We start from the raw sequence: 14,187 nt of genomic DNA, 5'->3' as shown, positions 1-14,187 counted from the left end.
TCTAAATTGCTATCATGGTATCTTGCATTTTCATGATGGATCAATTGGTACTTAGATTAGATATGACATAATTGGAACAAGGATTTTGAAGTTCAAGCATGATTAGGGTACTCGTGTAAAATATTTTTGTTATTTCCCTTTCAGCTGATCAGGGTAGTTGGACTAGAGTGGTTGTTGAGAAGCCTTTTGGCAAAGATTTAGCCAGTTCAGAGGAATTAAGTTCTCAATTAGGCGAGCTCTTTGACGAACAACAGTTATATCGTATTGATCACTACTTGGGAAAGGAATTGGTGCAGAACCTGGTAATGTACACCTCAAGAATTCAATGCATTCAATAGCACTCTATCCACTATCCTAAAATTTTCACATTTTACATCTTGAAATTGGCAGTTGGTTCTTCGTTTTGCCAATCGTCTATTTCTGCCACTTTGGAATCGTGATAACATAGATAACATACAGGTATAACAATTTTCTATCAACTCTTTTTCTTCTTATTTTTTGCTACTTTTTTATTCTATATAATTGACTTTATATCAGGGTTACCGGAAGTGCCATAGGACCAGGGGAAGCGTGCTTCCTTGAAGCGCGTTTCGAAAGGGCAAAATGTGGCACTTCCGAAACGTGCTTGGAAGAGCCAAAAAAATTGGGAAGCATGCTTCCCATTTAGGAGAACCACCCTTCCCCATTAATGGGAAGCTTGCTTCCCTCTCTTTTTTCCTTCTCGTTTTTCTTTCTTTTTTGTCTTTTCTCGCTTTCCTCTCACTTTCGGTTCGCTTCCTTGGTCGCTTCTAAGTTGTCCCACGCTTCCCGCTTCCTAAAATTTTGGAAGTGCCTCGCTTCCTGCTTCGGCTTCCCGAATCGCTTCTCGCTCCCGCTTCCCCGACTGACAACTCTGCTTTATATCCTTTTGATTGTAATTTTTTCTGATACTAGGCTCTGATCTCATGTTTCTAATGTGTTTAATTTTATTCTCGGAGTGAATGCATATTTCAGTTTGTGCTTCATTGTTACACTTAATATAATAAAGCTCAGTTTTATCATATTGCTTATTCTGATATAAATGTTTTTCTAACAGATGTTGATGTTCATTGTAATGTTCAGATTAAATGGAGTCATGTATTTGATGAGAGTTAGAAGCATTTAGTTGTATCTTTTGCAAATTATTTTAATTTTTTATAGGATATGAGATAAATTAATACTGAGCTCCTAATGAAAGATTTTGGTATTGAATAACTATTCCACTCAAATTATAGTATCTCGTCTGATTCTGGAGACAATACCATTTGCTTTCATGGAATATTTCAAACTTTTTTTCCTTTTGTCTTCACAGATTGTCTTCAGAGAGGACTTTGGAACTGAAGGACGTGGTGGATATTTTGATGAATATGGGTGTGTATTACATCTCTTTTCTTGAACCACATACATGTGTACATGCATACATGACACACTTCAAGATATTGTAACAAATGCCATTGACATAATTGTCCAAAGTGTGTTGTGATGGTTCATTTGCCACTGAGCACTCTTAATATTGGGCGATTGGATTCACAATGTATTTTTTTTTTCTTAAAATGTTACAGTAAGGAAACTCAAAATTCTTAACTAGCTATTTTTCAAGCTATGATTAAAATTTTTTCAAGCAGTAAATGTGCAATCACATTTGCATTCCTGCTATTACAGCCTGATCAATGCCATTTGTGTCAACAAACATAAGATTTTCATCACCTTGGTATTATTGATAGCAGAGTAATTCTGTGTATTAGGATGCACACTCTATAATTTCAAGAGGGTTGTTAATTTTTTATTGTTGATCAGATATTTTCACTTCATAAATTTTTTGTGGTTGAAGTTGTTAAAATAGTTATAATAAGTGGCCCCTTCCAATAGTAACTTTCTTCGTGTCTTTGAATTTTGTGCAGAATTATACGCGACATCATTCAAAATCATTTGTTGCAGGTATGAACTTTCTCATTTGAAAGTACACAGTGATGCATATAAGCAATTATATGATCAACAACTCCAAATTGTTGGAAGATTAGTAGAAAACTTGGCAATGAACTTGTAAACTTTTGGAATGTGGGCTTTCTTATACATTTTTATGCTTGAAATTTCTGATGGGGATCACTAACTTATGATGTAAAACTCGGTACTCCTATTGTGGGCAGCATTTTAATTTGCATACAGCAGACTATAACAGCCCAAACACTAAGCATACACAATTTCCTTCTTTTGCATGTCTGGTAAATAGGTAAAGATGACGTCAACAAATATTTGAAGCATAAAATCTCATGTATAGTGTGGAAAATGACAAACATGTGTCAGCTATTGGGATAAAGGGCAAGAAAACAACAATATTTGAAACACAGGTCAGGTGTTTTCAGATATAACATGTTAGATATTTCTAAGTATACCCTTCTGTGATTGAATACTAGTCCAAGTATTACTGTTATTATTTTCTCATTTTGGTGGTTTGCAACTAGTTTCACAAAATAAGAAAGAAAATTCATATAAATATCCCTTTTACACATTGTCACTCATAACCGAATAATTTGCTTTTGTTGAATGGTTTTGATCATACATTTGATTTTTGGCTTCTTGTTTTTTTGCATTAACATTTAAGACAGGACTCTATTAATATATCTATATTTCTAATATTAAGCTAAACTGCAACTTTTGGTAGAGCTTCAATGTCTGTTATATGTAGTTAAAACTCCATGGGTCTGCCCACTTCCTATCCATGGTTAAACTTCATTGACGTTGCGAATTGGTTCTTTACGTCAAAATTTCCTGGTGTTTCATCATTGGGTTCATGCTCTTCATGCCTAGGTTGCTTCTAACTCATTATCCTTGTTTGTCTACACTCTCTCATATTTATTAGGGAAACTAGAATTTATTATACTTATTCACTGCTATTTCAGGTTCTTTGTTTAGTTGCAATGGAGAAGCCTGTATCACTTAAACCTGAGCATATTCGAGATGAGAAAGTGAAGGTTTGTAATCTTCTCCAAATATTATCAATGAATCCATATTCTTATCATGAGACCTTTGTTGCCTGTGCTTGTTTCCTCTGTTCAAGGAGTTAATCAGCTGTTTGAGACGGTTCTATTTCTCTTTCATGCCTAAATTTTCTCTGTATGTTCCAAGAAGTTTGCTATAGGCATTCCCCAACTGATGGCCTGATGTATTCCAGGTTCTTCGATCAGTCTTGCCCATCGAGGATGAAGATGTTGTGCTTGGACAGTATGAGGGATACAAGGATGATCCAACAGTTTCAAAAAATTCTAATACCCCAACTTTTGCAAGTTTGATTCTCCAAATACATAATGAAAGATGGGAAGGTATGGATTTATTATCTAAATTGTTTTCTTATAAGTAATGCATGTGTTTTACAAGATAGACAGTTCTGTGCAGTCTGTCAATAAGGGTTTCCGAAAGGAAAAAACCAAGAGTAAGGGAAAATAACTTTTCTGATTTGTCAGGTATACTTGAGGTTTATACTCATCTTCAGAAAGAACAAAATGATAACCTTAGAAATGTACATTTGGACTATTTTTCCGGTTTCTCATTAGAACAAAAAATCTTTCAGTCAAATAATTGGTGAATTATGTGTAAGTTGCAATAAATGAAATATTATCCTTCATCAAAATTATTTTCTTGCATGAGAAACTTTGATATCTTCTCCTATGGGACTTCCTTGTATAAGCTTAACAAAGACCAATAGGAAAATCAAGTTTGCAGCTCAAGGTAAAATAATGTTCATAAAAAAATTGAACTAGTCAAAAAAGAAAAGAAAATCTTTTATCTCTTATCTATATATATATATATATATACATATACAAATACAAAGCTCAAGGTGAAATAATGTTTATAAAAAATGTGAACTAGTAAAAAAAGAAAAGCAAATGTTTTATCTCTTATATATATATATATATATATATATATATATATATATATATATATATATATATATATATATATATATCATAGTTACAAATTTTGTTCTCAGCAATTTCTTGTCGACAAAATATCTTGGGAGATTTTGAAAGTTTTTGTTTTTATCAGGAACATATCGGTTTTCAAAAAAATATTGTAAAAATTATATATAAGAAATAATGTGAAAACTCATAAAAAATGCATTACTGGATAAGTGGGACATAAGAGATTACATTAATCTAAACACAAAAATATACATCAATAAAACAAAATTTAAGTGAAACCTGGGGTAGTTTATTAAGTATAGTGGTGTTGTCACGTGCTTACTTTTTTTAATAAGCCAATGTGGTGCGACGGTCCTTCCTTACCGCCTCAAGCCTACTTATCGCTCTGTCATGGGCATAGAATGTTTCGCAAACCCGTGACCCACCAAGCTAGCCAGCCTAACGGCCAAAGGCCGCGTAACAACATCATTCCACGTGCTGAATCATTTTCATTGGCCCTGCGCACCACCCCGTGCGCAGTTGTCTAGCGGAAGTTGATCAAGCGCATTTCCAAATGCTCATTTCATGTAGTCCATGCCGCTTAGTGCATAGTCGTCCCATACCAGCTATCACTTCCGAAAGAGGCACGAACTTTGCCTTAGCCTTGCGTGCCATGAAGCGTCTTGCAGCTCCATACGCACGAGATAGCAAAACCTCACCACTGAAGAAACAAGACCTTGTGGCCCCCAGTCCGAAAACCAGTTGATGATTGAACACCATAGCGAAGAGCACTACCCAGACTCATTCATTGGTGCCTAGGCATTCACTCGCCTAGCCTTGAGTCACCATACCTGGTTGGTAGGTGATTCCTGGGAAAATTAACTATAACTCACACGCACCCCCGTGCGTCCAACCGCTACGCGTAGGAAATCTCTTGCAAGCTGAGAGGTCCTTAACCAAATCTCCAAAGGCAACATTCTCTGATCCGCTGGCACTGCATAACCGAATAACGCTTCACGTCTGTGCCGCCACACAGCGATGCACTAACGACGATATCGATGCCTATCGCATGCCATGCTACCACCGCACATCACCGATCAAGCGAACACATACCGCACGTTCCTACACTCGATGCATTTTTCACTTAGTAGAACTTCACATTGCACATGCCCCATTCTGAAAGATCGGCCCGAGACATTCTCCCCCACCTAAAACCATTGTCGTCCTCGACAATGCTGGTGCAGGTAAGAACACAGTCTTCACTGATATGTCAGTTTCCCTTTGTACTTATCTTTGGTTTACTCTTTTTCTTCAGCCTACTCAATTTGTTCTGGATTACATCCATCGTCGCTACAACCATTAACACGTCAAGTTGCATACCTTTAACGCATCATCGATCACTTAGACAACAGTCTTCTGCTCTATCAACATCGAGCATTCTCTGCTCGTGAGACCCCAGTGCAGTCTCAAACACAAGCAGGCCATCCTCGCCTGCACGACAAACTTGTCGTCTTGATGCTCATGGCTGGGGTGCCTTCCAACCCCGACAAGGGCAAGTCCAAGCCCTTCGTGGTCTTCACAGAGAAAGACGATCACCAATGTGTGTCGCAAAGATATTAACTCCCTTAAGCACCAACTTGCAGTTTTCCACTGGTCCAAACTAATCCTCAAGTGGGGGACGCCTTCTTACGTAACACTCCAATGCGGTCCTTCAAAGTGTCTTTCTGGGCACTCTTCCTCACAAGGGCACTTTGCCCTAATGCTGCAGTGCCCTCCCGAAGTCAGCACATTGTACTCTCTCTTAGAGTTAGTAAAATGTTTCCACAGGAACCAACGAGCCATAAACAACTTTTTCTACACGCGCAATCTATTGAAGATCTGCCAACTGAAGAGACCAAAACAATGAGCCTTTTGCTCAACGTGGGCACTCCGCTAACCCACAATCTTGGGAGAGAATCTAGAAGTTCTGTTGAGTCTCCCATACTTAAAGGTGCAAATCCATCCAGCCGAATCCAACGTGCATTCTCTGCATGTACAAGGCAAACGGCACGATCCACCTGTGAGCCTAACACACAACTGGTAGGAATCTTTGGCTTATTTACGTTCTCTTAGCCAACTGAACAGCAACCTTACACTTTTGCTTTTCATCGACAAGATGTCTCATACTATCCTGCCAACATCTTGCTTATGTGCTCGACCAACCACACTTTAGTTGCGCAAAACTACGTAACCAAGATAAACCATCGTTGTCCTCTTCAGTGTCGCACACAATGAAGAACAAGGTCTCTGTGAATCTTTCTGCTTTAATGCCAATTTGTCACGGGCTTACTTTTTTCAATAAGCCAATGTGGCGCGACGGTCCTTCCTTACTGTCGCAAGCCTACTTATCGCTCTGTCACGGGCATAGAATGCTTCGCAAACCCGCGATGCACCAAGCTGGTCAGCCTAACGGCCAAAGGCCACGTAACATCATTTCATGTGTTGAATCATTTTCATTGGCCCTGCGCACCACCCCGTGCGCAGCTGCCTAACGGAAGCTGATCAAGCACATTTTCAAATGCGCATTCCATGTAGTCAATGCTGCTTAGTGCATAACTGTCTCATATCAGCTATCACTTCTGAAAGAGGCACGAACTTTGCCTTAGTCTTGCGTGCCATGAAGCATCTTGCAGCTCCATACTCACGACATAGCAAAACCTCACCACTGAAGGAACAAGACCTTGCGACCCCTAGTTCGAAAATCAGTTGATGATTGAACACCATAGCGAAGAGCACCACCCAAACTCATTCGTCGGCGCCTAGGCATTCACTCTCCTAACTCCGAGTCATCATACTCGGTTGAAATCACCTAAGGTGATTTCTGGGAGAATTAGCCCTAACCCACACGTACCCCTGTGCATCCAACCGCTACGCATGAGAAATCTCTTGCAAGCCGAGAGGTTCTTAACCAAATCTCCAAAGGCAACATCCTCTGATCCGCTGGCACTGCTTAACCGAATAACGCTTCACGTCTTTGCCGCCACACAGCGATGCACTAACGACGATACCGATGCCTATCGCATGTCATGCTACCACCGCACATCACCGATCAAGCGAATGCATACCGCGCATTCCTACACTCTATGCATTTTTCACTCAATAGAGCTCCGCACTGCACATGCCTCATTCCGAAAGATCGGCCCGGGAGAGGTGCAGTACTATAGTATATGCCATAAGGGGACTAAGGATAGTCCGTATGAAAAAGGGGAACTAAGGATAGTCCAATATCGAAGAGGAAGGGGGAGCAACCATCTCTCCCACCTCTATTTAAGAGGGTTGGCCTTTCCCTTTTGCACATCCCAACAAGGACAACTATGCTTGTGGGTAGGGATGCACACGAGCCGAGCTTAAATTTTGGCTGTTGAAGCTCGTTTTGGCTCGAGCTGATTGCCTTTAATATATTTTTTTTAAGTTTTTTAAAATTGTGTCAAAATCCTTTTTGAAAGAAGGGAAGACAAGGGTATTTGAACTCACGCCACTTTCAAGAAAGACCAACAACCTACCCATTAAGGTAGGACCTTTCTTTATAACCATATTATGAACAAAATAATACATATATAAAGTCTAATTTCTTTATCTATGTGAGTCCTTAATCGGGCTTACCGAGCTAGACTGGTTGTTCAAGCTCGGCTCATTTACGTGTACCGAGCCTGAACCCTTGTTCAAGCTCGGCTCATTTATTTTTTTCGAACGAGTTTGAGCCGAGCTTAAATGGGTCCAGCCCGAGCTAGCTCGGCTCGTTGTGCATCCCTACTTGTGGGGGTCCATGTGAGCAGTAGTCTTGGGTTTTGTATACTATTAGGGTACAAAAATACCCTTGCTTTAAGAAAAAATTTCTGGCTTGTTAGGCTGCTTTATAGCTGCCATAAAAATCGTGAATATAACGTGAAAATTTAAAGTCAGGCGAGATTTTGAAAATCTCGTGATATAATCAGGATTATCGCGGTTCTTGTTTATATCGCGATAATATCGCGAGATTTTCAAAATCTCAATGATATTTGTGTGTGTGGATCAACTGGAAACATGTGAACTGAAGTGTGAATTAGGCATTTCTAACACTTTTTTTGCAAATCCGACCCTGCAGATGTGTTCGGTGTCATCCATTTGCTAGGCATCAACTATTGGATCATGCTTTTTCGACAAAGAAATGTGATTTTTGGATGCTTGAATATTTACAAAAATTCTAAGCCATCTATTTTCAAGCCTTAAATTTTTTTTCTTATGCATCACAATTATGTAGATTTCATAGGGCCCCTTTAAAACCAATCATGTAGATTACTTCTGTATGGACAGATTTAAGAAAAGAGAAACCCATGAAAATTTCGCTTCACACTCTAGTTCTCATATTCTAGTGGCCCTATATATATGTTGGTGGATGTGCACTTACATGCACCCATACTGGACTGTCCAATCAAATGATTGGATGGTCAAAAAATCTCTACAGATGTGATCTACATTCTCTTTAAAAAAACTTGGGTGCGGGGGTGCGGGGAGGATATATATAATTTTTAACAGTTTTAAGTTAACACTACGTGTATTTGTGTGAATTTATGTATTTATATATATATATATATATATAAATAAAAATAGACTTGATTAGGGTTAACCGAATCTACTTTTGGATAGAAATGGACCTCGGTTGACTTCAACTAACACAAAGGAAGCTGTGTCCAAGTGTCACACCCACCCGGGTGCGGTGCCATGTTAGAAGAGTCCGTGTGACATAGCTTTCCAGGTTTTTCAACTTAATCTAGATTATTGGCAGGTGTACCTTTTATACTCAAGGCAGGAAAAGCGTTAAACTCAAGGAAAGCAGAAATCCGCATTCAATTCAAGGATGTTCCTGGCAACATATTCAGAAGTATGATATTCATCATTCTTTATTCATTTATATGACTTTTAATCCTGATTTATCATTATTCTGTATGACTTTTATATCCATATTTTTTATCAGTCCTTGCTAAAAATATTGAAATTGGCATGAGTTCTAGGCACTTTAATTTGCTTAATGTTGCACACTCTTTGCTAGTCATGTACCTCAAATTGAAATTTAGCCATCATGCCAGTTTCATCTGTGGAGAGTGGCCTTATAGGTCTAAACCATAGTCACAAATATTGGTGGCTATATCTCGGCGAGGCTATTTCTCGTGATATTATAGGTTTGGTGATAAATCTTGGGGCTTAAAAAAAATAAAAAATAAAAATTAATAAGTAAGAAAATATCATGTTTAGACAAAAAATACATAAATAATAAAAGAAATAAGTAAAAAATGTAAAATAAAGAAAAAACATATTTAAAATGTAAAAAATAAATAAAAACAGTAAAACTAATTGATAATATTATGGGAATATCGAAATATTCTCGTGATAATATCGCGATATTTTACCTATATTATTATCGTTTTCTGAATTTACAACTATAATATAGCGATATTTTGAAAATATCGCCGATATTTGTGACTATGGTCTAAACTTTCCTTGTTCTTCCCTCACCTATTGCATCTTCACCTAATTCCACTTACAATTATGTTAGTAGAACTTTCATCAGACTACTTTTCATGTTAATGATGTAGCCTCAATTTTTTTCCCTTTGCAATGCAATTATTTTTCACTATTAGAGCAGTAGGTTACCTGACCAACTTCCTGTGAATTTTGGTTTGTGGTTGAGCTCAGGTTAGACCTTGACTGGAAATCAAAAGACGGCCTAACATAATCTAACACTTACTAAAGTCGAAGTTGGGGCAATCTAGTGCAAATTTAACTTGATTTATAAAAATAAAATAAAAAAGATATTTTTTGGTTAGAGTGTCTTACAAGAGAAGTGAAGAAAACATGAGTAGAACTAATCATACATAATATGATAAATAGATTCATAAGAAGATCGAATAGCTCTAGCTTCCAACAGGGAACACAAAATTACTGTTAAGAGTAAAGAATATATTCTATGGTGCAAAACTATGGAAAAAACAATAAAGAACCTCCCATGACATGGGACATGTGAAAAAACTATGCACCCTCACTGTCCTAAATCAGCGTATGAATTGACATTTATTAAGGATGATGGTATGAAGAGAAGTTTGTTGAGGAGACTATGAAAGTGAGGAGATGGGAATGACTTTCATGGAGTTGGCAAGTTGATCAATGGACGTCTATGGCTGTGTATGACCCATTAAGAACTATGCATAGATATAAGGTCGTTTCTGATGATGCTTAAAGTGTGTTTATACAGATCAATGCTTCTTGCATCCCACTACACCCAATGGATCTACTAGACATGTAGAAGCTTAGCTGTTCTACATCAATATGTTCTATTAACAAAGGAGAGAATGGAAGGAATTGGGAGAAGAAGGATCCCCCGTCCAGGGGACAGACATTGGAACTATAGTTACCACACCCATATCAATGTAATCTGTAGTATACTATATAACACCCTTACTGTATGGATGACTTATGATGTATATAGATGCTTGTTGGTAAGATGAGTGTTGTAGGCTCTGAATTTTAACACCAAAAATTTTGTAAAAACCTTAAATAGTGGATAATAGGTTTAAAATGTCATTGTGACCCACATTCTCTCATAATTTATGTGACATCAAGTGCAAACACTAGGATTGCAAGAAGGAACTGATGACAACTCAGAAAAACCTAACGATCTCTTGTGAAAACTACTAGAACATGGAAACATATCAGAAAACCTGAAAAAGCATGCCTCACAAAGAAATAATGTATTGAACACAAAAACAACAAAATCCTAAAATTGACTAAAGGGAAGAACAGGGAGAGCTATCCTGATTGCAGTTTTTTCTTTGTTCTTTTTTCGGTTTTTGGCGTTGGGGGAGGGGAGGGAGGGAAGGGTTGCATAGTTTAATTTGATGGATTGCTTATAGTATTTACTGTCTTCATCTGGTCATGTGGCACCAAATGAGACAAGAAACTGGGAATGAGACAAACTAAATGAACTTCATGACAGTCTTGATCCCACTGAAGAAGCACAGTGTGAATACTAATTTTTTTTCTTAGCACTAGAAGAGTTGCAAAGGGCAACATAACAGATAAACTGCAACCCAAGAGCAATGGACATTTATTCCTCTCAAGCACAGCTATGAATAAACACTTTTGGAGACAATAAACAGAATTTTTATCTTAACTGTCAATTTGCTTATGTTCTAATGCAATTTCTTCCATAGCTTCGTTCATGACCTTCATATCTTTGACTCTGTGCATGTACAACAGGTCAGAGTTTTCCTTTAGAATTTGGCAACCTTAGTCTATTTTTTTTATTTCATTCAATTTTGTCTTAAATTCTTGATAATTCAGGTTATGGAATTATCTTCTTCGTTTTATTTATTGATGCTTGCCTGATGCAGGAAAAAAGCAAGATAGAAATGAGTTTGTCATCCGACTCCAACCTTCTGAGGCCATGTACATGAAACTTACAGTAAGCTGTTCATCCTGAAAGTTTCATTATTGTATCAAAACCATGCATCATATTGGAGCTCATGTTTCTGTTATACGTGTGTTCTAGGATGTGAAATATTGAAGGGATGACTTTTTTTGGCTAGGAACCAAGGCTTCTATTCTGTTTATAATTGACAACCTGCTGCATTATCAAACTCTGTCTCATAATATATCTATTAGAATAATGTCATTTAATTGCTATGATATATAAATCTCTGTATACTATTATAGAAAGAATCCTGCCAATTCTCAGTTTACTGTGCTCAACATATATTGAATTTGAAGGTGCCTGTGTATCTCATATTTACTTTTTCATTTAACTTTATTAATTAGTTAATAGGGAAGATCAGGTGTATTTATGCAAATCATATTATCCATACCAGATCCTATTATGGATCTGAACGAACCTCATATGGACAAAATCTGGACCAGGGCCAAGGTCATCAATATAGATGGATCCTTCCAAATTGATACATCCTTATTTATGAATTTGTACATGTAGGCTGCATCAAGTAAACTTTACCTAGTTTGGATGTTCCTTTAATCCAGGTTCAAGTCTGACACTTTAAGAAAATAATGCTGATTGACCAATATCCATACCACTTGTATGTCTTCTATATAATTTTTAGAAAACCTCCTGAATGATATATGCTATTTTATATTCTTGTTGTCTGATCATGTATACATGAGAATATATTCAAACTTTGATTCGTGAATCTCGTACCATCTACCACTCTAAGTCATCCACCAACTTTTGTATCATTCAAACAAGGACTTGATAAGTTAAAATGCCATACTAACAAAATTACCCATTTGATCAGAAAAATCTTGTGGATGGGCCTATTTATCCAATGTATGACAGCTTCTAGTGATTGCTTGATGATGCTATTGATCTCTATGGCTGTCCAAATTAGAACTTTGTGGTTTTGTTTTCTTCCAATTCTATATCATACATATCATAAAGTAGATGTACTCGCTTGAAACACTTTAATAAGTTAAAAAAAACGATTTTAGCAATAGAACTTTGAAATGTTTAGAAACTATTTCACTGCATTTACTGATGGATTTATGTTGACATGCTAGGTCCAGATCAGGGTGTTGAACATTTCTTGTCAAAATTATTTGAAGCCTTTGGTATCTTAATTGTGTTGATGATTGCAGAAAGTGGCGATAAGGCAAGAATTGTGCTTGTCATACAATCTTGACTGCCTGTTCCGTCTGTGCAGGTTAAGCAGCCTGGACTGGAAATGTCAACTAGTCAGAGTGAGTTGGACTTATCTTACAGGCAACGTTATCAGGAGGTTGCAATTCCTGAGGCATATGAAAGGCTAATATTGGACACGTATGCTCAAAACTTCTATATTTATTTTATTTTCCATAGAACATTTACTGCTGCAAACCTTTATGGGCATCAAATGGTACAAACTGATTGCAAGTTTTAAACAACCTGGTTGCCTTGGTTAAGAAGATAGTAAGTGATGAGCTTGTCTCTTGCATCCTCTTTGGGTGGCTTAATATTAGTTAGGCATATGGTCACAAGCCATCATATCCATATACAATTTAAACTAGCGAGGACTTTCATGATAATCTTCTGTTCAGTGTTTCCGTTCTGCAATAACTTATTTTATTGTATAAAGAATTGTAATTATGGTTCAGTCATTATCCTGTGCTAGTTATATGTTTATTATACTTTCATTTGCATATGTTTGTCATGTTTGCTTCCATTTTCTTTCAACTACTTACCATGGGTGATGTTAAATTTAGAGACACGTGCATGAACACAAGAATGAGAGGAATATCTTAACATTCATGAATTTTAAAATGAGCAGGCATGCCAGCAAACATTATTAGTGCTTCACACCAATATTACTTAAAAAAAAAGTTTTGAAATGTACTGCATTTAAGATGCTTTGATGGCGGTGTTTGCTCAGTATATTTGTCAGATTGCTATTTAAGCCTTTGACTTCACGTTGAGATGTGGAAATTCATTGTGATACTTGCAGAATAAGAGGCGACCAGCAACATTTCGTCCGCAGGGATGAGTTAAAGGTAATCTATGCTCTTATTTTGATTTGGTAATGATTCTCAGGAAGGGTTAGTTCAGAAGCAGACAAATCTAATGGGTTTTCTCTTTCAGGCGGCCTGGGAGATATTTACTCCTTTGCTGCATAGAATTGATAATGGGGAATTCAAGCCAATTCCTTACAAAGTGGGAAGTCGGGGTCCAGATGAAGCAGATAAGCAACTTGAGAAGGCCGGTTACGTGCAGACTCGCGGCTATATCTGGGTACCACCAACTCTGTGATTAGTCGGTGTGTGTTTCCTTGTGCAAACATAGAACTCTTATGCAGACATGGAACTCATCTGGCTGCAAATGTATTTATAGATTCAGTTTGTTCAGTAGCACAAACACGTGTTGTTGTAGATGAAGCTCATTTTTGTATTTGTTTCCAACTTTATGCAACAGAATAAATAAACAGAGTTGAATAAGCTTTTTTCTGTTCAAGCCTAGTGATATTTATGTTGCCTTATCAAATTTCTAATAAATCCTACCACATCCAAGGCTGCTACGGTTTCTTTTTCTGTGATTCAGTGGCGTTTGATACCTTTTTTTGGTGTTAGATTTTCGTGTGCTTGTTTTTATCTGTTGCATGTACATGCCAAGAAGTTTGTTCGTGTATATGCATGTACATGTATCTAGTGTGTGAAATGCTTCCAGGCCAAATATATGAACTTTTGGAGTGATATATATATATATAGCTATGCAACAAAT

The 14,187-nt window shown here is 37.2% G+C and overlaps 1 protein-coding gene across 2 annotated transcripts in view; it reads left to right on the top strand.

The window, feature by feature from the left end:
• The window catches only part of LOC149829832 (glucose-6-phosphate 1-dehydrogenase, cytoplasmic isoform-like), a 39,160-nt gene extending 25,240 nt beyond the window's left edge, over positions 1-13,920 (top strand). For both annotated transcript variants that reach the window (XM_090016109.1, XM_090016108.1), the window contains exons 6-16: positions 145-302; positions 391-459; positions 1,331-1,389; positions 1,920-1,956; positions 2,919-2,990; positions 3,191-3,338; positions 8,722-8,817; positions 11,324-11,394; positions 12,641-12,756; positions 13,418-13,463; positions 13,552-13,920. In XM_090016109.1, the coding sequence (XP_089872235.1) occupies positions 145-302; positions 391-459; positions 1,331-1,389; positions 1,920-1,956; positions 2,919-2,990; positions 3,191-3,338; positions 8,722-8,817; positions 11,324-11,394; positions 12,641-12,756; positions 13,418-13,463; positions 13,552-13,719 (1,040 nt within the window). In that variant the 3' untranslated portion in view covers positions 13,720-13,920. The remainder of the gene's footprint in view (positions 1-144; positions 303-390; positions 460-1,330; positions 1,390-1,919; positions 1,957-2,918; positions 2,991-3,190; positions 3,339-8,721; positions 8,818-11,323; positions 11,395-12,640; positions 12,757-13,417; positions 13,464-13,551) is intronic.
• Positions 13,921-14,187: the final 267 nt, after the last annotated feature.

This window comes from Nuphar pumila, chromosome 8 (assembly GCF_984573655.1).
Source record: "Nuphar pumila chromosome 8, dmNupPumi1.hap1.1, whole genome shotgun sequence".
Lineage (NCBI taxonomy): Eukaryota > Viridiplantae > Streptophyta > Magnoliopsida > Nymphaeales > Nymphaeaceae > Nuphar > Nuphar pumila.
This window is presented reverse-complemented; position numbering and strand designations above follow the sequence as displayed.